The sequence below is a fragment of the Cricetulus griseus genome, chromosome 2 (genome assembly GCF_003668045.3).
Source record: "Cricetulus griseus strain 17A/GY chromosome 2, alternate assembly CriGri-PICRH-1.0, whole genome shotgun sequence".
NCBI classification, from domain to species: domain Eukaryota; kingdom Metazoa; phylum Chordata; class Mammalia; order Rodentia; family Cricetidae; genus Cricetulus; species Cricetulus griseus.
Window position 1 is genome coordinate 215,200,671 of NC_048595.1, and position 25,412 is coordinate 215,226,082.

Below are 25,412 nucleotides of genomic sequence, written 5' to 3' on the forward strand. Positions count from 1 at the left end.
GATATGAAAATGCATTTAAGGGACATGTATGCAAATAACAGATTTTTCTAGACATAAGCTATGTTTTAATCATACCAGATTGTGGAACAGGGTCAAAAATAAAGAAATATCTCATTAATTCTGATATTCATACATTTTATACAGAGAGCTTTGTAAGGAAACTATAAAAAGATTAGTATTAAAAGGATTTTGTGCATCTGTCACTCTTGTCTTACCAAAAAAAATCCGTGGAGTAGTTTGTAATTGCCATTGTTTGGGTTATTACAAAAAAAAAAAAAGGTTTGTTTGATTTGCCTGAGAGCTACATAGCACAGCTCTCTGCTGAATTTAAATTGCATGCACACATCTTTGCTTATCAGTTTTATTTATCTGTCAGAGATTGATAAAAGTAATATGCTTCAGTGTGTAAAAGCTTTTAACAAGAAGGTTGGAATTATAACCACAACTTGAATATTCTAGTGCAAATAAATAAATACCTGCATCTTCCCATTTTCTACCATCTATCTAAATCTAAAATATATTCATACCATTTATTTACCACTCAAGTTATTTTTCTGTTGTGTAGGAACATACTGGATTTGTCCCACATGGCTGTGATCATATATTTTCAAACCTCCCAATGCTATTTTAGCTGGATTCCTTAAGGTATGAATGTAAAGGAGGTATCATGTTTTCCTTACCAAGTATGTTGAATTCAAAACATGCTTCTGGAGTGGGAGTGGATGCTCACTGTGTTTGTAAATAAGTAATATAACTAGATGGTCTGAAATAATTTCATTTTCTCTCAACATAATTATCCTTCATAAAATTTCCACTAAGACCACCCATCTTATTCCCACTAAGTTCCCAAGCTCCCTAAAGAGTTTTGGATGAACTTTCAGACTTTGTGGTGCCAGCGGTGTGTTGATTGATGCACACAAATGTATCCTTCAGAAAATCTGTAACCCTTTACAAGTGACATTCATGACCACTGCAAAATAACCACTCCCATTTCTTCCCCAATGCCCTTTAACAGACTTGAAATTCGTTGGAAGACTTCTAAGATCCAAAACAAAGTTGAAAGAATAATATAAGGATGTCCCTTTCCCAGAAATCTATGAACAGTCCGGTATTATCAGAACCCCAGAGCAGATCAGCACACTGGCTACAGGTGATGAGTGATTCCTGCTCACAATCATCAGACAAAGACTGTGGTTTACATCAGAGCTTCTGAGACTGTGGGGAACAACCCCACATGGGGTCTCAAACCAGATGTAGTGTCTCAAAACTATGACAGCAGTGAAATGTCTCTGAATGTGCAGCAGAAACTATTAATTCTGATCAGAAGCACCAGCAGCCTGTGATGTCCCTGCAGCCCCTATTCTGAAAACGCATGTGCTTTGTATTATACATGCCATCATGTCACACTGTGACCACAAGTCTGCATGCAACATCTGAGCCTGGATCCGGGATCATTACATGTTATCAGCTACGGCATTTTTACTGTTCATACAAAGTTCCCTGCTCCTATAACATCCTAGCAGCTTAATTATGGAAGACAAATATTTTTAAGGCATTCCAACTGTCATTCCTCAGCAAAAAGAGCATCAAATTTTAATACTGTATCTTTTAGTAATATTGTGTTAGAGAAACAAGCACTTCTCATTAGATGCAAATTTACTTTTGTTGTTTATGAGTGCTAAAGATTATATATGTAATATAAACATATCTACTTTATATGTAAATATAAGTTTATAATCTTTAATGTATATTATATAATCATATTATACATATACATATATATGCATATATATACTTAGCACTTTTTACTCTTTATTATGTAGATGGTCTGTAATCTTTTTATCTACCTTGTTCTTACAAATCTACTTTTCCACTAAAAGTATAAATTTTGCAGCACACATTTCTTCTAGAGTCATCTTGATCAACTACATTGTCATTAGACCAGTGATTGACAAATCATTTCTCAGTAAAACATAGATCAAAGGCTGATATTGACCTTTGCCCTTCAGATAGAATGAGCCCCACTAGCAGGGTCTTCAGTTTTATTTCAGGCTGTTTGCTTTGTTTTGCTCAGTGCTGGCTTGTCTTTGTTTTCTGGAAATGCGATCACAGTTCATTGTTCAGAGAAGTCACATATGGTATTTGTGTTTTAATTGAAAAGTCTCTTGTTATGTCTGATTCTTGAAAGTTCATTAAAAGGACACTTCTGATTTCCTCAAAATGTCCCTTCTTTTTTCCAGTATACTTAAATTGCAAAAGCCAGTTGAATTATGTGCTTTGGGGAGTTAATTTTTGGCACCATATGTCTCTAAGAATAATTTAATTTTATCTAAAGCATGGTTGCAATGATATTTATATTCCATATTCCACAGACAATTTAAGAGAAACTTAAATAAAAACATATCAGTTACTTTCTCAATATGATCACATTCAGTGTGCTCATAAGGAACACAAAGGTTTGTGTTTATGATGATGAATTTTGATATCTGAACTCTGCTTTTGCATTTTAAGACTAGGAAGTTAAAAATCTTAGGTGACTAATTTTGTGAGATAAATTATAAAATTGTCATTCAAGAACTGTATTAATGGTGTGGCTTGAAAGAGATATAAATACCTTAAAATCTTAAGCAATTCTGAAACACCTAAAAGTAGTAATTCCTTCTGTAACAATATAAAGTCACTCAATATTTTGGATAGTTCTTTTATTGTAGGAAAAATCACATTGCACAGAAACATGACTAATATCTTTTTGAACAACAAAAAAGTGCCAGTTTATAAGTCAGCAGATGGTCCTGTGTAATAAGATACTGTTTTGAAAGCTAAATTATAATGCATTCTCCAAAGAAATGACTTCAAGCCACAGAAGATGACGGATGCCTCCTTGCAGAAATGTCAGCTTTACTAATGGCTCTTATTTGTTAATAAAATAATTCAGTACATGATACGTTAAGGTCATATGTCAATAATGAGTAAGTAAGCATGTGCCTATGTCACCTCAGTATGTGACGTGCAGACACTGGCTTTGCATGTTTGAATGAATACAGGGGCTCGAATCTCCCTCTGCCTGTGCTTCCTAATGTGAGCCCCCTTCTTTCTCAGAGTTGACCACCAGCATTCCTTCAGTTCAGTCATCCTGTTTGCACCTTAATGCCATCTTATGTAGTGATCAAGTTACTGTACACAGCATTAATTTTTATGCTTTTGAATTAATTTTAATTTCATAAGTTATCATGAAATATTTCTTTTTTATTTGAATTAGAAAACAAGATTGTTTGACATGTCAAAATATTCTATAATATTATACATAGTATTTGGAAGTCTTTTTGTTTTACTTTAAAGGCTGATGAGCATTGGACTATAGACATACCTCAAGTCAGTTGTTTATGACTCCAGTGGTAGATAACTAGGTTGTTTCAATTTTTTGCCATTTCAAGAAATTTTTGTTTTATTTTTATCATTTTTTATTTGAATTAGAAATTATGATTGATTTACATGACAACACCAGTTCCCTTCTCCCTCCCGTCCTCCCCTACCGCCTCCCCCAACTAAAACCCTACCTATCACATACCCTTTCTTCTATTCTTCACCTGACTCAACCTTTCTGCTCCTTCATAACCTCTGCATCCCTCCTCTTCTTCCCTTCTCATTCTCCTAGCTCCCTCCCCCCTCTTCCCATGCCCTCAATTTTCTCAGGGCATCCTGACCCTTTCCCCTTCTGCAGGGGACAAAGTTTGTCTCTTTTAGGGTCCTCCTTGTTTATTAGCTTCTCTGGCAGTGTGGATTGTAGGCTGGTAATCCTTTACTCTGTGTCTAAAATCCACATATGAGTGAGTACATATCATGTTTGTCTTTTTGTGATTGGGTTACCTCGCTCACAATGGTTTTTCTAGTTCCATTCATTTTCCTGCAAATTTCAAGATTCCATTTTTTTTTATCTGCTGAGTAGTACTCCATTGTGTAAATGTACCACATTTTCTCTATCCATTCTTCTGTTGAGGGGCATTTAGGCTGCTTCTAGTTTCTGGCAATCACAAAATAGTGCTGCTATGAACATTGTTGAACAGATGTCCTTGTTGTATGAATGTGCTTATTTTGGGTATATGCCTAAGAGTGGAATTGTTGGATCTTGTGTTAGACTGATTCCCATTTTCTTGAGGAATCGCCATACTGATTTCCAAAATGGCTGTACAAGTTGGCCAGCAGTGGAGGAGTGTTCCCCTTTCTCCACATCCTCTCCAGCATAAACTGCCATTGGTGTTTTTGATTTTAGCCATTCTGACAGGAGTAAGATGGTATCTCAGAGTTGTTTTGATTTGCATTTCCCTGATGGCTAAGGATGTTGAACACTTTCTTATGTATCTTTCAGCCATTTTAGATTCCTCTATTGAGAATTTTCTATTTAGTTCTGTACCCCACTTTTTAATTGGATTGTTTGGTGTTTTAGAGACTAGCTTCTTGAGTTCTTTGAATATTTTCCTCTTAATTACCACTAATTTCTCAGCTCCAACTGACCAGCATCAATTGTCCCAGTAAAGCATGTTAAATACAACTAACTTTTCATCCCACCTAACCACACCCACATATTCTTTACACAAATGGCCCAGTGGAGTCTTTGTTTCTCTCTTAAACTTCACAAGCCAGGCCTCCATTGTCTGCACTGTCCTCAATATTTTATCCTCCAAGCTGCTACAGAACTGCCCACTGAGCTTTCAACACTCTGGATTTCCACAGTCTTCCTAAAACCATGGCTAGTAGCACAGTCCTGGTATCAATTCATCATAGTTTAGGTTATTATTGCTCTAGTGAAGCATGACCAAAAGCAAACTGGGGAGGAAAAGGTTTATTTGGCTTTTACTTCCACATCACTCTTCATCATTGGAGGAATTCAAGACAGGAACTGAAGCAGGGCAGGAACTTGGAGACAGGAGCTGTTATCTAGGTTAAGGGTCTAATTTGCTATAAAAAATTTTGAGATTATAATTACACTACTTCTCCATTCTCTTTCCTCCTTCCAAACCATCTCACATACTACTTATAGCTCTCCTTCAAAGTCATAGTCCCTTCTTTCATTAATTGTTATTGCTTGAACATATATATGTATGTTCCTAAAAATAATCTGCTTGGTCTGTATAATGTTACTTGTATGTATGGTTTCAGGGCTGATCCTTTGATACAGGACAGCAAATTGGTGTTTTCCTCCTTGAGGTAGGCCACCTTTCCTGCTTCTAGATTTCCTCAGTTGCCTATGGTTCATGGGTAGGGCTAAGGCCTTGCTGGATTTTCTTCATCCAGTTTGACATGTCCATTGATGTCATTGTTCATATCTCCTTAGGGCAGCTGTGCTGGTAAGACTTTATGTGTATAGCTTTTGATGCTACTAGGAAACACACTCTCACAGCATACTCTCTAGTCCTCTGGCTCTTACAATCTTTCTGCCTCCTCTCTCACAGTGTTTCCTGAGCCTTATGTGTGGGAGTTGTACTATGTATTACACACCAGTACTGGGCTCTGCAACCATACATTTTAATTGGTTGTGTGTTACCATAAATCTTTCTGCCAAAGCTGCCCGAGCCCTACTGCCACGTGGGCAGTCTCCGCCAGCCGCCTGAATTCTGCCAGCCTCGTGGATGGACAAAATAATACAGACATCTATTAGGTACAAATGCTGCTTGGCCAATGACTAGGATTCTCATATGTTAGTTCAGTCTTAATTATCATAAATCTATATATTTTATAAGACTTATCTTATCGGACACCTTCCATTGGTGTCCCTCCTTGCTGGTGGATCACATTGTGCCGCTGGAGGAAGAGCAGAGGAGAAAAGGGACACTTCCTGTTTCTCCTTGCTTAAAGATGAGTCTCCTTGCTATGTCACTTCCTGCCTGGATCACCACTTCTCTACTACATTTCCCAGAACGCTTTTTGACTCCTAGTCCTATCTAACTTGCTGTCTCATTGGCCAAAATGTACTTTATTCAATAATCAATAAGATGAACATACACAGTACATTCCCCATCAGTTGTGGTTTTCTGTGGTTGTCTCTCTTTGTTGCACTGAGAGAAAACTTCTCTTCAGAAACTTTCAATTCTTTCTTTGTTCTACCAAAGACTGCTAGTTATAAAATTTCCCTAAACTTCAAAAATGGTTGAGGTGTTACTCTTTCTGGTTTGGTTCTTAATGCCCTTCTCTACTTCAGGGATGTCAATCTGTGCACACATCTTGATAGACTTAAGGCTGTTGTGGTAATTTTGATCAAGTATCCCAGACAGATGAATAGAACTAGATCAGTGTCCAGCTGCTTCTCCTCAGTTGGCAGGAGAAGCACTATCATCCAGCCATGTTGTTAACACAAGCCAAGGAGTTCCTACTTGTGCAAACTGTTGTCTAGCTTTGTCTTCTTTCTGGATACTATAATATTAATTTAGCATTCCCTATGATGGGCAGGTTTTATTCATGGAGCTGTTTGCAGTGCCCTAGCATCTCAGGGGAAAATAAGGTCTTTTGAATGCTAAGCTAGCTCCCAAATAATTGCATCCTTCACATGGAAAGTGTACTCCAGAAAGAAAAATGAAAAACAGTATTTCAGCATATTTTCCCAGTCTATGGAGTCCAGTGTTGTTTGGTGGCACCAGGAAGCAAAAGTAGGGCCTGACCCATGTTAGGCACATCATATACCACCATGCCTTTCAGTGAGATACCTGATGAGGCTAATAGAGATCATCCCACAGTCACCCATTTACTTCAGGCTCAATTCTATGAGCATTCATTGTCCTGACTGTGTATAACTTATTCTATGTTTAAATGGTGTAGGCAACCACTTGCTTTTTTCTTGAAAATTTCACATTGCAATAATTGAGTAGAGCAACATACAAGTACACAACAAGATGGAAACGAGATATGTACATAAAGTTTTATAATTCATTCCCTATTAACATCCAACAAGTGTAAACAAGTCTTATTTCACAGTATAGCCTATTTTTCAAGACAATCTGCAGCACTTAGGTTGTTTGTAGCAATCTTCATGACAACCCTTAACCAGAAACCACAACTAAGTTTCAAAGGCAAAAATGGAGAAGTGGTTGGATTCCAATCGTAGTGAGATCAGACTCTTAATAATGCTGACTTCTAGACAGTGGGCAGGCAAAGAAACTGAGTGAAGGATCCTCCCAGCAGACATCAGTAACCTATGATTTACTCACAAGGAAACTATGAAAATCAAAGGATTAATTTTTGTAAAGAAAAATTTGTTAAATCTCTTCAGAACCTCTATCCCCTGCAAAAAAAATCTATAGATAGGTTTTGGTTACCAAGTTACATTTATTGAGAATTTTATGTCAGTCTTTGGCCTATTGATCCAGAATATACAGAACTACACATTAGTGTGTCTTAATATGTTTTCTAGGTTTACTCTCAGAGCAAAGAAAATTTCCTGACAATTTTAGTTTATAAACAAGTAAGATATTTCCTATCCTTTTCTCCATCTTTCCATTTCAGAAATAAACTACCCTGTCTGCCAGGTTATATTTTACTTTACAACCAAGTATGATATCACAAAGTTTTCAAAATGTGTGTTAGGAAATAAGTCTGAAGAACCTTTGTCATCACTTTCTTTTCCTGTTGCCAAGGTGCAGTCAAATCTCCCAGGTGGATTCTGTAGCCTTGTCCAGTTTCAGATTAAAGTAATTTATAATTTAAATACAGATCTGTCATGTACATTGTTGTCAATACAAACTGACAAGTTGTTAATGTCATTGATGCATACCTTGGATGATACAGGGCCAAGGCTAACTTCTACACAACACTGCCCAGCTAAATACCCACATCCTCCTCCTATCCTTACCGCAGTTGCAAAATTGTGACTGTGACCATTCATGTACTTTTATGCATATCAAATGAAAACTAACATTTCCAAATGTAGTAATGCATATATGTCAACATATAACCCACCACCTGCCATTAATTATCTGACTTGGCTTATGTTACAAAAGAGCAATTTTCACCGAACTTCTTTTCCAAAGAAATGGTAATCTTTAATTTTCATACTTCAGTAGTCTAAAATATCCAAAATTATTTCAAATTTACTCTGGATTGTGTAGTACATCAGCAACTAAGTAGAGATGTGTCTTTAATGGTATTTTTTGTATTAAATTAAAACATAGTAAGTGGTGCCTTCATTTTTTCTGTGAAATGAACCTAAATTTGGGGTGTTTGTAATAAAATCTAGTGAGGTTATTGATAATAAAAACTCACAGACAACATCAGGCATTTAAAATCACCAGATCTAAAATGTTTTGGTGAGTATACATAGCAAAGATTTATAAAATTCAGGCATAGTTTCTTGGATGCCTTACTAAGTGTCTCATTCATGTACCTCTGATCCCATACTACCATATTTTAACAGGTTTTACTGTAGGTGTTAAGAGATATTCAAATATACTTGGGGTTTGTTATAGACTTGCTTCTTTCCACTAATTGTTGCTATCAAAACCCAATTGCAGTGGCAGCATATAATTCGTCACTATTTGGACCTTTTGTAAATGGAGTTTATTGTTTAGTTTGTTAAATTTATCCCTTTGCAATCCAGACTTATCATAGTAATTCTTATCATAGTAATTCTTACAGAATGATAACTGTAGAAAGGAAAGAGTTCCATGTCTTGGCAAAACTGCCACTTTTCTAGTTTAAGCTGCTGATGGTTTTTATATTAATCTCTCCTGTATGGTAGAACTCATAAGAAAATTCTCCTCTCTGCCGCTCCTGAGTTAAGCGTGCTCCTTCTAAACATTACATCTTTTGTACTTTAATGTTGACATGTTTCCATGTCACGTGATCAGAGGGAGGCAGATTAATCCCGAGTCCTAGCTGAAAATTCCCTCCCTGCTTTTTTCCCTCTCCTCCGCAGTTGATGGCTAAGTTAATTCTCCTTGGTTTTGTCATGCTCTGAGGCACACATCGCCAACCATAGTAAGCTTTAAGAGTAAGAAAAAGATGCAGACATGTCCATCAAAGTCTTCAGGTTGCATTTTTTAAACTTTGGCTTGACCTAATGTGCCATTCAGAAAAGCGTCAAAAGATTTTTTTTTTTAACAGAAAGGTTCAATATGTCCTGAGGCTATCGGTTTTGAGTTAAACTGGGTGAAGTAGAAATATTTTACTCATCAGCTCTGCAGTCACAGAGTTTGCTTCAGCTAGAACAAAACTGCTGAGGCATTTAGAGAAAATTAACCCCCCATCCTGGCGGCCAGATGTGACTGGTCTCTGACGAATGCACATGAGTGGTCTGAAAAATCAAGAGACTGTGAAATTCCTGTCAGGTCCGTCCAGTGCGGAACGGGCCATTGGCTGCTTTCTGTATTTCCTCCATCATTCTTCTTGAACAGTGTCATTAATTTCCTCTCCTCCCCTGACTTGTGTTTTTCCCCTCCCTGTCGCCCTTAGCTCTGTCAGCTGCAAGAAAAGCTGGACAAGCAATGGCAAGAATACTTCAAACTGCTGCTCCTTTTTAACCAGATCAAACTGGAAAAGTTCCAGGAGGAGTCCCAGGAAACCATTCAGCAAATATTCGTAGTGCAGGTAGGTGACTTCGGGGAAAGCGTCAAGATTATTCTGATCTAGATTGGAAAGCAAATGATGGGGTGTGTGATGAAGCATTGAAACCATATCCCATCAGAGTTCTATAAATTTTTAACCTCTTTGATAGACTAGGGCTGCATGAAGGATGAATTCGGCAAGTGAAAACACATACCACATGCCATGCATACTTTGAGGGAATAGGGAGATGGAACTGACTTATCTCACACCTTAGAGTTTTTATACATACATTCTATTTAAAATGTGTTTTCTAGCCTCTAAGCTTTGTGAACAACATTCTGCTGAGAGGAAGGGGTGGGGAATGCAGGGAGATACTCCATTCCATACAGTGTGTCTTCTGTCATTCTCCACCCTTTCTTTGAGACAGAATCTCCCACTGAAATGCAATCTGGAGCTCTGCCCAGGAGAGACTGGCTGGTCAGTGATCCCCAAGTATCCTGCTGGCTCCACCTCCCCAAGAACAAGATCTTAGGCACATGCTATTGTGTTGAACCAAGAATTTTTTTTTTTAACATGAATGCTGGGGATCCAAACTCAGACCCTCATGCCTGCACACTTAGGTCTTTGCCAACACTATTTTGCTTTCAAAATTTTCCATGATGATTTCCTGAAGATACTTTGATGCCAAGCATACTTTGTTGAAAGCAAGGTGGTGTTTGTCCTGTCTACCTGTTAAAGCTGTTCTGATTGGTTCATCCTTCTAAGTATATATGGCAGTGACTCTATTTGAAAACTATGGCAGTTGGACCTAGAATGTAACTGTCCTTCCAGATGCATGTGACGTTTTGCTGCCTGTGTTTGAATCTGGAAAAGCATTTAATGACCGACTGGTCTTTATGAGTCTGCAATGCTTGAGAAACCCCTGCTGGTCATGTGAAGATTCTTGGTAGGATGTTACTCAAGGTTTCTTCAAGCTAACGTTTTACCATTTAAAATGCTGTAAATTTTGTTAAACATGATATCCCAAAGAAAAACACATGCTATTTAAGAAGAAACAAAAGAATACAAGATTACCTGTTCCATTAAACACAGCATAGCATTGTGGTTGTTAGAACCACAAGTCGTCAAGAAGTAGCATAGTCAGTGATGAACCCTGGACCCCAAACACATGTGCTTTATGCTGCTTTGACAACAAGCAAAGTAATTTTCAAAGAATTTTCACAAATACTAAGCAATTTCAAATCCCTTTTCCTTGGTAACTATTTTTAGCATTTCCTGGTGGGTAATGTGTATGTGTGCACACTTTCCACATTGGTTCTATTAAGAATGAGTTACAATTTTTTTTGCAGATTTTTTATTTGAATTAGAAACAAGATTGTTTTACATGTCAATCCCAGTTCCCTCTCCCTCCCCTCCTCCCCTAGCACCCTCCCCCCAACTAAAACCCTACCTGTCATGTATCCTTTCTGCTCCCCAGGGAGGGTGAGGTTTTCCATAGGGGGTCATCAGAGTCTATCATATATACCCTTTGGGATGGGGCCTAGCCCACCCCCGTGTGTCTTGGCTCAGGGAGTATACCTCTATGTGGAATGGGCTAAATAAAACAGAAGGAACTAAAGTTTTAAAAAGTGATGCCTGATACAGAAAGCCTTAGTGGAAATTTGCACACAAAGGATTGTTGCATATGTTGAGAATTGAGAAGCATCTTGTTTTCAATTTTAAAAAAATCTATTAACATACAGCATATGTAGAGAATAAATAAATACATGAATAAACAATCATTTAAAATCAATGAAACATAAGTGTAGATGGCTACTCACTATGCTCCCTGCCTCAGGTTTTGATGGTTTATGGGTCATTGCATGGCTTAGTGTCTTAGAGAATCCCAAATTTCTCCCTAAATAATTATGTTTTTATAAATGCTCACTGTGAAATGTGATATATTTGCAAAGACTTAACAATGTCATTTGAATATCTGTAAGGTGAATGATTACCCATAGCTTTCAAATCATCTTTGTTCTTGTTTAATATTAGAAATGCACTCTTGTGTTCTCTGACAACAGTGATTTCCAGTCGTCTGTGTTTGTGGTGTTGAGTAATCCAGAAGTGAAGGGATGGTCTGGGACAAGGAGGGAAACTCAGATGGTGTCTATAGACATATTAGGGAGCTTGGCATGGATTTAGTGTATTTGAGTGTGGGGAGATAGTGGCTGCATTTTTTTCTCTACAAAAGATGCCTTCAGTTTAGAATGTTTAAACGTTGACTTTCATTAAAAATGAACTTCTAAAATCATGCCACAAAACCAGGGCAGAATACCCTCCTGTGAATATCAGATTGAAATTGGGTAACGTGGCACACACCACACTCTAGGACCCACTTCCATCTAGCCTTCCCAGCTTCAGCACTCTCCAAGGCTGCCCCTCTAGTGTGCTTCCATTCCTGACAGGGTTTGCTGTTTAGTTTCTTCTACCTATCCTACTTACACCCTTTCTTTTGCAATATCCTCCCTCACTTGCCTGTTAAAGATCACCTGACTCGGTGGAAGATACTTGCCCTGAAAAGTCTTCCAAGTCCAACCAGACCCACTTCTTCCAGGTCACCAGCCTTCACTGAGCTCGCTCAGCAGTTCTGTCCTCTATAGAGCACTCCAGCACTTCACTGGCTGACTCTCCATCCTTGCCACTGCACCCTCGTTTCTAGAAGCTTCTAAGATCCACCAGGACTTTACTGTGTCAGTGATAGGAACAGCATTCTCCCTCAGCTATCTCAGGGCTATCATACTGAGTTGTCCACATTTGACCATTTTGAATGTCTACCTTGACCTTGCTTATCATGTCCATCTAGCAAAACATGAAGGGGGCACATAATACATTTGCAGAGGAGCCTCTGGCTGTCAGTGATGCTATCTGATCCAACAGAACAAATGGCTTAACAGCCTATATATTTGATTAGCATTTGCAGATGAGTTGATCTCAGGGTTCACTCTGTGGTGATGTCGGGGACTCTAAATATTCTCTATTTCTAAATGATTAGTAAAGTGATGCTGCAAGGTATTAGTGAACCACTGGGTGAAAAATATCATCTGCTGAGCCTTTTGAAAAATTGATTATATATGAGTGATGTTAAATAAATGCAATTCAAACCATGTGTTAAACAGAAAAGGGACCCTTGGCTTTATTCTCAGAGCACTTTTTCAGGGCTGCAAAAAAGGCAATGACTGCAGATCTGCACTTGGCAGAAAATGGGGAGGATCAAATAAGCTCTTGATTTACATGATCAAGCAGAGACCTGAAAGATTAATGATAACCAGAATAAAGAATTAGTATATTTGACTTCATAGCAATATATATATATATATAATATATATATATATATATATATATATATCAAGATTTTGATAGGATCTAAAGTGAACTTCTATGAAACAAAAACAAATCCCAAGTCAAACAACTATATACGATGCTATGTTTTCTTATAATGTAGGCGCATTTTTACATAGTCTTGGCTTTGTGTATGTCACAATACAAATTTCCATTCTTTCATTTTTCCTGTAATTCTTTTTCTTTCTTGTTCTTAATTGACATAAGCCTGTAGTGTGTAATACCTCTCTCACATCTTATTTCGAAAATAGACTAAGCACTAATCAATCACTCAAAGACAGAGATGAAGCCAACACATGCAAATGTAACCTTGGACTACATAGGCAGGAATACACTTTCCTGAAAGGATAAGTTCAATCATAATTCTTCTTAGGTTTGATACATGTGTAGTAATTTATTCAATGTAGGAAGCACAGTTGAGGAGCTACACCAGCACTGGTGAGAGGAGCAGTATTAAGGAGGATGGGGAATGGGACATAGGAAATACAGATTGGAAAGCACAGAAGAAGCTGGATTGGAAGGTGAGCCTCAAAGGACTGGAATACTAGGTTACCATATGTTTTGTTGATCTTTAGAAGCCAGCAACAGGACCAAAGGATAGGAAAGATTAGCAGGCAGCTTTGGGCTCAATAGGAATACATTTTCTATCAAGCATGCACTGCTTTTACTCAACCAGGCAGACATAGTCAGTTATAAACAGGAAGAAGATATTGCAGATTTTTAGTGGGTATGAATGTTTTGAAACTCAGCTCAGGGCACCTGCTCCTCCTACAATATCCCTATGGCCTCTTCACACATATATTTTGGCATATAAACATCCCTTCACCCACCAGTATGTAAGCTTTCTGAAATTGGAAACCATGTCTTCTTTTTCCACCTAAACTAATTATGAGTCCTAATTATGGTAAGCAGAAGAATTTTGAGTTTGTGAATTGATCAAAATTGAGTGTAGTAAACTTTAAATCTTCCTTCCAGATCCTGACCTTGTATTCATAAATAGAAATGTTCATTGTATTTTTTCAGGAATTCTGCGTGTCCATAAATAATGTGTCCAATCAGAGAGAGAGAGAGAGAAAGAGAGAGAGAGAGAGAGAACAAAAATCCAAATCACTTATCCACATTATATAACAGAATATCTCTGTGCATTCTTTTTGAAATATAAGAAATTGTATTGCAGATTTAAAATATTAACAGTTATATTACACTTGATTATTGACAAATTGAATAAATCTTATTAGATAATTTTAGGTAGTCTAAAAGATAGCCTAATATAGTTATAATAAATTAAGAATATTTTCTGAGTCTAGAAGTAGTTATCATTGCTAAGCTGAGAGAAAACAGTACCATAAAATTTGAATAATTTAAAAGGTAAGAAGGAAGGACAAGCATAAAAATAGAAAACATGGATAAATTTTTAATAACTGAATAGCTATAACTGAATAGCTATAAACAGTTCCATAATACATTTAGAAGCTGCAGATTAGCAACTTAGTCATAAAGGCAAAATATATGCTATTTAGAAGTTATATATTTAAATCAAATGGAAACCAAATAAAAAACATGTAAATATCACAAGGCCCCTTCTACACTACAGGCAGTCAATGTCTGTCGAGAGAATCAGTCTTCTCTGGGCAACAAGACCCCTGATAGATTATCCAATCCCAAGTGGTCATCCCTAAGTACATATACATAAGAGCAACACTAATGGTCCCTATAGCTTTCATAATTCATAAATTGTGTGTGTGAATAATTATGGAAGAATGGGTTTTGAGAAGAAATGAAAGGGACATGGGAGGAGTTGAAGGAGAAGAAGAGAAAGGTGGAAATTATGTAAATATAGTATTTATATATGAAATTCTCAAAAGAAGTATACAAATTTTAAAGTTATAATCTAAGAATAGAGAAAGACTGAGACAAAAAGGATTATCATGTTCAAATTTGTGTGTGTGTGTGTGTGTGTGTGTGTGTGTTATGGATAAAAGATATCTATTGAGACATATCAATAGCAAATTTCAGAATATGTGAAATAACACGAGGTTGGAATCCAAATAAAAATAAATGAATACACAATCAAAATAGGAGCTATTTATGACTTCTATAATATTTATTTTAATATATTTTGACAGTTTCATACATGAGTACTCTATTTACAACATTCCCCTCCTCTTCAAGTTCTCCTCAAACTCCTTCTACCACCCAATTTCTCTCACACTCACAACATCTTCTTTAGTAATTATTGTTACAAAAAATAGTAGCATGTTTTTGGTTGTGAGCCTAACCTTTAACCACTGAGCCATCTTTCCAGCCCAAGGGAGTTGGGAATACAGCTCACATAATCAACTAGCGAGGGCTCATAGAGGCTCACAAAATCTGAGGGATTCTGCAAAGGTCTGAGCTAAGTCCTGTGCACATGCTATGACTGTGTAGCTTTATAGTCTTGTTGGACTCCTAACCGTGGGTGTAGGGGTGTCTCTGACTCTTCTGACTGCTCTTAGGACCATTTTCCTCCTACTGGGTTGCCTTGTCCAACCATGATATGAGGGTTTATACCTATTCCTATTATAACTTATTAAGGTGTGTTTGGTTGATAGCCCTGGGAAGCCTGCTCTTTTCTGAAGGGAAGTAGAGGAGGAGTGGATCTGGAAGAGAGGGGAGGTGGGGGTAAGGGACTAGGAAGAGTGGAGTGAGGGGGAATGGCAATTGGGGTGTACTGTATAATATAAGAATATGTAACAAAATATTTATATTTAAAATATATTATAATATTACATATTTAATATACATATATATTTAAAGGATTACCAGCTGATTCTTAGAAAACAGAACAGAAACTGATGCCAGGAAAGTTCTCAGTGATGATATCACTATTGCTATCAATGAAGAATATTACCATTCCTTCTTCAAAAAAATATTGTGTCATGTATCAAAAACCAAGTATTCAACTTTAGAAAATATATCCATGTGATTTAATATAAACAATGGTCAAAAGGAAGGACTATGTTTCCATTCAATATATGCTAAGCAGTAATTTTTAAGAGCAACAATGTTACTCTAATAATAAAGCAACAAAATAGCATACAACAAAATTCCCTTAGTTTCATAAAATAGTCAATGAGGCAGAAACACTGTATAAAAAGGTCAAAACTATCATTATTGTCATTATGATGTTTCTCTTACTAAGAGAAAGAAAAAACATTAGCATGTTTTAAGATTTATATATCCTTATTTTATGTGTGTAAGTATTTTGCCCTCATGTATATAAGGTGAACATAAGTATCTGGTGCCTGTGGAGGTCATGAAAGGGTATCAGATTCACTGGAACTGAAGTTTCAGATGGTTGTGACCTGTCATGTTGTTGCTGGTAACTGAACCTGGATATTCTGCAAGAACAGCAAGTGCCCTTAACTGCTGAGCCACCTATCCACCAGGAAGCATTAGAAATAATGAGACAGTTATTTAACATGTCAACCTGAAATACAAAGCTCCTAAGAGTAAGCAAAGAAAATGACAGCTCAATCCTTTCAGATAGACGCACTGAAAATATGGAAATAAGCAAATATATGTCTTTTCATAGGATTATATTGAAAGATGCCAATTTTTTAAATGTCAAATTTTAAAAGTTCATAAGTTTAACAAAATCCTACTCAAATACAAGCAAGATTTTTCAGTGAGGCTTGAGGTGATTATATATAAATCCTCAAGAGTAGTTTTGACACTTTGTAAGAAAAACAAAATGTGTTGGGTTGACATTGGAAATTTATAGCACTCTGTAGCAAAACAAATCAAAAGGCTATATTCATTAAATTAGAAGAACCCATTGATGCAAAAAGACCTGTAAAACATGATACAGTAATTATTACACACTTTTCGTTAAACAGTAAAACCATAAATACAATTAAATCATCTCTTTTTTAATTATTAAACTGTTTGCATGTCAAGGAATTCTTATTGGCTGGCTCTGTGTTAATTATTAATCCATTTCTATTAATCTACGCATTGCCACGAGGATGTGGCTTACCCGTAGTCCAGCATGTTACTCCTTCTGGTGCATCACTTCACTCTGGCCACTTTCCCCAGAATTCTCATCTCCTAGCCCTGCCTATCTTCCTGCTTGGCCAATCAGTGTTTTATTCATCAACCAATAAGAGAAGCATATTTAAAGAAGGACATTCCCCGTCATCTACTCTTTTTTGTCTAAATGAAAAGAAAGGCTTTAACATAATAAAATTATATATAACAAAACAGTTATCAAGTAAGAACTATTGTTACGAATATTTAGTCCATTAACATTTGGCAAAATTTAAAGAAAATATTTTGTCATCTATCCTATCTTTGTGAGTCTAAAGTCTTATATGTAACTTACCTTTTATCATAACTAAGGAAAACAGGAATCATAACGATCTGTCTTCAACTCCATCAAGACCTCAGAAGGATAATATATAAACCCTAGAATTTGACAGAGACATCTTGCTGCCTGGACAGTTACCCAAGTTCTTTTGCAATGTTGGTGCTTCCATCTTCAGCCTACAGGCCCAGTGTGTCTGGCAGAGTTCTCAGCGAAGCAGGAAATTTGAAACTGTCCACCTATATTGGCAGTTTGTCAGTCATTTTTCTCTGTGTCCTGCAGAATGTCTGACAGACCCTTCCATAAAGCAGGAACCCTGCTGTAATGTCCCATCTTATTTTTTCAAGTTCAGCAGTCACTTTTCTGTGGGTCCTGCATGTCCAGTTTATAAAGCATACAATCGAACAGTCCACACAAATGTCCAAATGACTATTTCTTTTTTGCATTTTCTTTTTTTATTTGAATTACAAACAAGATTGAATTACATGACAATTCCATTTCCCTTACAATGTTGAAGGCAAACTCCATAATGAGTTTCTTCAATGCCCATGTTCCTCTTTGATGTAATTGGTATTGGCAGGAGCAGTTGTGTCTCACTGTCATTAAAAAAAAAAAAAAACCCTAAACCATATGAAATGCCATATTCTGAAAGTCTTTGGAAGGTTTGAAGAATTTCTGTCCATCTCAAATATATCTCTGTATATCTAGAAAACCTAATTAACCTAAGTTTTTACTATTATAGGTGACTATCTATAATCTGTATTTATTAAATCATACATCACATTTTAAATGAGTTGTATAAACACAATACCTAAACAAAAGGAGAAATATACAGATAACAAAATTGACCTCAAATTTGTATCAAAAGCCAAAATCCATACCAATACAAGTATTCAATTCTATATCATATTCCCCTTTTTTCTTCCTTAAAAAGAGATTGACTTTGAACATTAACCATTTATAACCAAGCTCATTTAAATGAAAACATTTATAAACAATATTTGGGAATTTGGGTGTCATGTTCTCCAAACTTCTTCCTGCTGTTTGGGGCTCTGTCAATGCTATGGGGTTCCTGAGAAAACAAAGAAACCTTTCCAAATCCTGGCTGTAGTAGTCTGAGGCTGCATTACCTCAGCTGCTTTGGATGTTGGATTACGGGGCCACTGCTTCTGGGGGTCTTGCTTGATCAAACCATATTAGTCTGGAAGGAATCCCACAGCTTTTCATTTTCTGTGGAAACACAAACAAAATCACTTTTTCCAAAGTAACATGCCCTTATACTTAAATTTAGAATTCATATCATTTTCAAAATATATAAATTGTATTAATCCAGCAGCATTCTGTTAGCAGCTGTTGTTCCTTTCTCACCAAACAAACAACTCAAAGACAACACAATAACATACAGTATCCAGACTCTCTTCATATTTTCCATCTTTACATGGCTTTTTTATTACTCCATTTCTTTTACTTTTAATTTTTTGTTTTTTGAGACAGGGTTTCTCTGTGTACTTTTGCCTTCCCTGGAATTCACTGTGTAGAGCAGGCTGGCCTTGAAATCACAGAGATCTGCTTGCCTTTGCCTCCCGAGTGCTGGGATTAAAGACACGTGCCACCATACCCAGCTACTCTATTTCTTTTTTAACCACTTTATCCTTTTTCTTTTCTCTCCCAAAGCCTACATCTATGTTAAACACATTGTAAACCCTGTAGAAGTTTTTCTTCATCTGAATCTGTCTTTACTGTATGTCTCTATCTTTTTCTGACCACGGGTCTTAAATCTGCTAAACAGCATTGCTAAAATTAAATTACATTAAAGCAATGGCTACTGTCCTGGGTTTTCAGTTTTGTTTTGTTTGGGGGGGGGTCTTTTGACATTTATGTTGAGTCAGGAAGCCTCCCTTACAGGAGCTGTGAGCCTCTCTGCTTGCCTCTAGCCAACAGAACACACCTGAGAAAATGCTACCAAGAAGCCATGCTTGAATTTGTACTTTTGTTTCTAAAATCTCTTTTTAAGTTTTTGTCAGGATTTACATGGAAATTCTCACAATCCATTTTGTTGCTGACACTTTTCCTTTGTCCCACCTAGGTGCTGTCACCACCTCAGCCCCAAAGAAACACAAGGATGCTATATTAGTTATGAAACTGTTGGCTGGTCACTAGGGCTTCTTATTGGATAGCTCTCTCTTAATTATTAGCCCATAACTACTAATCTATGTATGTCTACATGGTCTTATCTTACCAGAGAAGGATGTAGACCAGCTACTCCTTTGTAGTCTACATGGCGACTGTTTTGGTGGGCTCCCTCAGCTACCTTTTCATCTCTCTGTCTCTGTCTCTGTCTCTGTCTCTGTCTCTGTCTCTCTCTCTCTCTCTCTCTCTCTCTCTCTCTCTCTCTCTCCAGGGAGGCCATGGTCAATATCATATGAATGTATCCTATGTGTCCCAATAACACTTTATTTACAAATGGGCAATGATCCTAAGAACTCAGGGAAAACGTCACATGTGTTTGGACTTTGGAACATAGACTATTCACTTGCTAGCTAAGGTCTAAAGTAAATTCCCTAAACATACAAAACAATGTGTTATGTAAGATAAAGAATACTTGTGTATAAACTGCATAAGATAGGCAAAAATTGTATTATGCATACTTTAAATTACTTATTTTGTACATATACTTCTGGAATTGCATATGTTTCTTGACTACCATGTGAGTGTATTAGAAACTGAACCTGTAGTAATTAGTCATAGAGTAATTACAATTCAAAAATAGCTGTTAAAATACTTGTGAGGGAACTAGAGAGATGACTCAGCAGTAAAAAGCATTCATTTAAATCAGCACAAAATATATAACCCAATAGGAAAACAGCAAATTTCAGAATATGTGAAGCAAATGTCCAATAGCAAAATCACTTCATTACAAGCCTTTAATCCCAGCATTCTGTAAACAGAGGCAAGCTGATCTCTAAATTCAAGGCCAGCAAGCTCCAGGACAGTCAAGCTTAGGCAATGAAGGAAACCATTGCAAACAGAAAGTTCGTGAAGATGTATTTGAACAAAGGGTCATGTTCCAGCCCCAGGAAGCAGCAGAACTTTGCAGCTTTAGCCACATTGTTCTGGCTTTAGAGTTGAACATAGAAGACAGGTATTATGGAATTTTTTCTTCTTCACTAAGGAAAGCCCCTGAGGCCAGGCATGTGTTAGGCATTGTCTCTGAATGGAGTCCTAGAATGACCATTGTATAAAGTTGTGAAGGTGAAGCCTGGATTGCCTTGGAGACACCAAGATGTTGGAGATGCTAGAGCACTGGGATACCAACTAAGGAAAGTTACAACCAGGGAGTGGAACCAGCCCAAGAGAAAGAAGTGTGTTAGTCAACAAAGCTGAAAGGAGTTGAAGATCTGAAGAACATTTTGAAATCAAACATGGAGATGCAGAGTTTGGAGTTTGCCCAGATGGTTTTTGGTCTTGCTCTGGTTCAGTATTCCCTTACTATGCTCCCTTTTCTCCATTTTGGAACAGCAATATATATCCTGTATCATTGTGTGTGTTGGAAGTATGTGATCTGCTTTTTGATTTTGATTTTACAGGGGATTATAATTAAGAGATTGCATAAATCTCAAAACTTTGAACTTTAGACTTTTAAGTAAGTTTGATACTGTTACAAACCGTGGAGATGTTTGAAGTTGGAATGAATCCATGTTTTGCATTATCATATGGCTACAAGCCTTTGGAGGCCAGGGAGTGGAACGTTATGGTTTGAAAAAGAATGGCCCCCAAAGAAAGTGCCACTATTAGGAGGTATGGTCTTGTTGAAGTAGGTCTATCACAATGAGAATAGGCTTTAAGGTCTCCTTTGCTCAAGCTATGCGTAGCGTGGCACACAGTTCACTTCCTGTTGGCCTACAGATTAAGATGTAAAACTCTCAGCTCCTTCTTCAGTACCATGTCTGCCTGCACACAGCTATGTCTCACAATGATGATAATGGACTAAACCTCTGAAATTATAAGACACCCAAATTAAATGTTTTCCTTTATTTAAAAAGAATGACTAAAATGTAAAAAGCACTCTTATTCAATCATAGCACCTTCACATTTTTTGGAAAGATATTGTCAAGTGATGATAAAAGTTCAGAGAAGTAAACGTTCATATTTCATCAAGAACTTCTGTTACTAAAATGTAAACTGTGCATCCTTATATTTCCATTTTTACTAGAGAAATACCTTCAATTTTCCACACAAACAGTATATTCTGAGCTTATTAATAATAATATTGATGATTAGAAACAATATGAACATGATGTAAATGTCCATCAACCTGAGGCGATAAATTAGAGAATTTTAGAAAAATATGTCAGGCTGTGGTGGTATATCTCCATTGTTAACTTGACAGTGTTGGAATCACTGTAGGGAAAATAAATATCTGGACACATCTATGAGAAGATGTCTAGGCTAGTTCAATTAAGGTGAGAATGCCCACCCTAATGGTAGGCTGCACCATTGCATGGGCTGGAGCCCTAAGTTGAATAAAAACTGCAGGTGAGCTGAGCCCCAGCACCCATTGCTCTGCAGGCTGCACACAGAGGTGACCAGCTGCCTCACGTTCCTACCATCAACTGCAAAGTTTTCCAATTAGAGTTTATGTAAATAAATATTTCAAATATAACTATTATTTTAAATCTCCTTTTCTGTGTACAACTGAAAATTCTGACATTTGCTCTGAATAACCTGTTTGAATTTTGCATAGGTGAGCACTAAGGCTTTGAACACACATACACAGCTGTATACATAAACAAAAACACACCAAGTGTGTCTCCCAAGGTCAATGTACTTCATAAAATGATATATATGATAAGCCCTGTACATAGTAAGCAACTTGCTACCATAACTCAAATCCTTCTCTTTTTTTGTCTTATACTGATGCTATAATAGAGCAATTCTGAAAACACACTAATTCTTGCCAAAACTTTGCAACTCCATAATAGAAGATTTGCCTGGAGTATGTGAGGTCCTGGGTCCCACCCTCAGTGCTGTGAATTAATTAACAAAGTAATTAATTAATTAAATGTTGCATCTCCAAGTTTTACACAGCACTTCAAACTCCTGGGAATTCATGAAACTCCATCTAGGTATACAACACTGCTGGTCATATAATATAATGAAAGAAATGCTTGGCTGAGTTCAATTCCTTTGACTCCTGCTGCAGCTTTTAAAGTATGCATAAGCATATAAACAGAAAGAATTAAACAAATGTTCTTAGTTAAAACAGTAAGATTATTGAGTCACATTTTAGCCAAATATCTTCCTTTAGCTGTAAAATCAGCATTCTGTTCTCATCACAAACTGATTATTGCTAACAAACAAATGCCTGTTGCCGAAAAATCATTTCAGATTCAGAAAATGGTATCTGAGAGGGATTTTAGATCATTTCTTCATACTCCTACCTTTAGGACTTACTATCTCATTATCTTTCCCTGGCAAAATTATGCCTCCAGAATGTTATTTTGATTGATATTGGGGGAGTGCGTTACCATAACATACCGAAGCACTGCATTTACTCCCTACTTACTGAATGCAAGTACGGTACACACAATACATATTGTGGTCCTTGATCTTTAGCCATCCGAAGCTAAGCTGAGGAATATCAGTTCATTCCAATGTGTTTCTTAGGGCCTGCTTTATGAAAGGCATTTTAGTACCCACTGGAACTGGAGATCCACAAACACAAGAGACAATCTGCAACCTTGAAGAGCTGTGATCTCCCAAAGAAGGCTAGCACATCCCATTGTATAAGTAAAACTAAAGCAAATAGAATTCAATCTGAGAAGGGAAAAGAGGTTTCCTCAAAGGAATAATTCCTAAACTATATCTTAAATGTTGAAGGGACCAGCTCCATAAGATATTACCAAATAATTAGTTACAAGGTTAAGAGTAATCAAGTGTGGGCAATACCTATTATGGTTGGCTAAAAAAGCAGAGAGAACTACTTAGGTCTGAATTCAGAAGAATATCTTTGTCAAAGGTGAAATTTGGACAAAGTTTCTAGAAATGGCTGGATATAAAAGGAAGAAAAACAAAGGATGAAGGAAAATGAGTAAATTCAAACACAGGGGAAGTGGAGTGCTAAGGTTACACAGACTGGCTATTTTGTTTTTAAGGAAGTACTCATGTAGTCCTTATCATGTGTCATTATTGACAGTACTTTATGTACTTTTATTAATATAATTCTCAAAGAACTCTATGGCATGTGGTCATGATAACCCTATTTTGTTGAAAAGGAAACCAAATCACAGATGGGTAGGGCTTACTGTCCAAAATCAATGTCTAATAGTAGAGGCAGGTGTTAAATTCAGGTATTTTGACCATTGGAAATCAGCTCATAACTACATTGTATTGGAAATTTTCTCTGTGTTACTGAGATTTCATTATGTCAGGGGAAGACAGTGAAAAATAAGAGATTAAGTCATCAACAATGCCACAATATTCGCCATTTAAGTTTGGCATTCCAAGAGAATACTATATTTAGTCAGTATTCAGGAAATTATTCATGACCTTTCATTTCACAAAGCAAATAGCAAAATAATAGCATTTGCTTCTCAAGTATCCTAATAGTAGTAATACAGTTCAATTCATCATCTACTAAGGGAGCACACTTAAATCATTAAAATGTATAAAAATTGATGTGTCATTGAGTTAAAATATTAATTGCAAATCACATTAAGTCAAAATGCCTTCCCTATCTAAAAGAAATATACATAAAACTCACATTCATTTATATTATAATAAATTCCTGGAAACCAAAGATAAATGAAACAATCATGGAACCAATTCTACAGGACACAAAATTAAAAACTAATTTTAACACTGCATCAGAAGCAGTGATGGCCAGAAGACACTAAAATATCTCTAAGGGGCTAGTTGAACAAACAAAAGGCAAGAGCAATCATCTCTAACAGAAAGCATCCTTCAAAACTGATACAGAAAAACAAACATGGTTCATTGTCAACATTTTCTACTCAAAAGCTATAAAGATAGACCCTCAAATGACCTGCCTGTAACATTTTTTTACATAATTTCAAAAGTTTTTGCAAATGCTCAAGTGAATTATTCTAGACAGCAGTTATGAAATCTTTTTTTTTTTTGGTTTTTTTGAGACAGGGTTTCTCTGTGACTTTGGAGGCTGTCCTGGAACTAGCTCTTGTAGACCAGGCTGGCCTCGAACTCCCAGAAATCTACCTGCCTCTGCCTCCAGAGTGCTGGGATTAAAAGCCTGCGCCACCACCACCCTGCTCAATTATGAAATCTTAAAGGCATGGAGGTACGTAGTTTCCTCCAAATCATATACACATTTCCTGCTATAGTTGTCTAAAAGTAGAGCAAACCTCAATAAATGATTTGAAAACAGCCAAAAATCTAGGGAAAAAACTCAAATCTAAACTTGAAGGAAGGAGAGAGGTGAAATATAACAAATAAATGAAAAGGGCAAACATTTAATTTATTTAAAAGACAAATTTAAATACTAAAACTACTGCCATGATTTAGGATTTGTGCATCTCTCTATGAATGCAACATAAATGACAGTCATAGCATGAAGAGTGAGAGGAGAAATAAATATGTTCTAATCTACATCTTAAATGTAATATGAAATAGTATGATGTTAGCTCATCAGAAACTAAGTGACACATATTGAGTCATATAGAAACCCCTATACCCCAAATAGGAAGAGATAATACAGAGACAAAGCAAAAATACCAATAGCAAAACTACCACAGAATACTGAAAAGTATGATTAACCCACAAAAGGAAGAAAAGAAAATCAGAAGTAAATATACCCCCAAAATTAGTCAAATTTTAGGAAAATAGAGATCTGGGCAGCCTAGACCCAAATATTCTAAATTTTATATTAAATAGAGATGTAAAAAAGAACTCCAGTTGAAAAATAGATATAATTTCAGTAGATAAAATGTCACTCAGTTTGGTAGTGCCTTTAATGACATATGTGAAGATTCTTAAAAATGAAAAGATAGGAAAATAACACTATCAACACCAAGCATAATATAAGGGGATGAAATTAAACCCTCACAATATTAGATGGTGTTTTTAACAGAATGAAGACAGTCCAAGTAAGATTAGGGTCACATAGTGAAACCAGATATTT

At 36.5% G+C, this 25,412-nt stretch overlaps 1 protein-coding gene across 1 annotated transcript in view; it reads left to right on the forward strand.

The window, feature by feature from the left end:
- Positions 1-25,412, forward strand: part of Ccdc178 (coiled-coil domain containing 178) — a 345,282-nt gene that overhangs the window by 300,029 nt on the left and 19,841 nt on the right. The window contains exon 20 of the mRNA XM_035438744.1: positions 9,439-9,573. Coding sequence (XP_035294635.1) covers positions 9,439-9,573 — 135 coding nt within the window. The remainder of the gene's footprint in view (positions 1-9,438; positions 9,574-25,412) is intronic.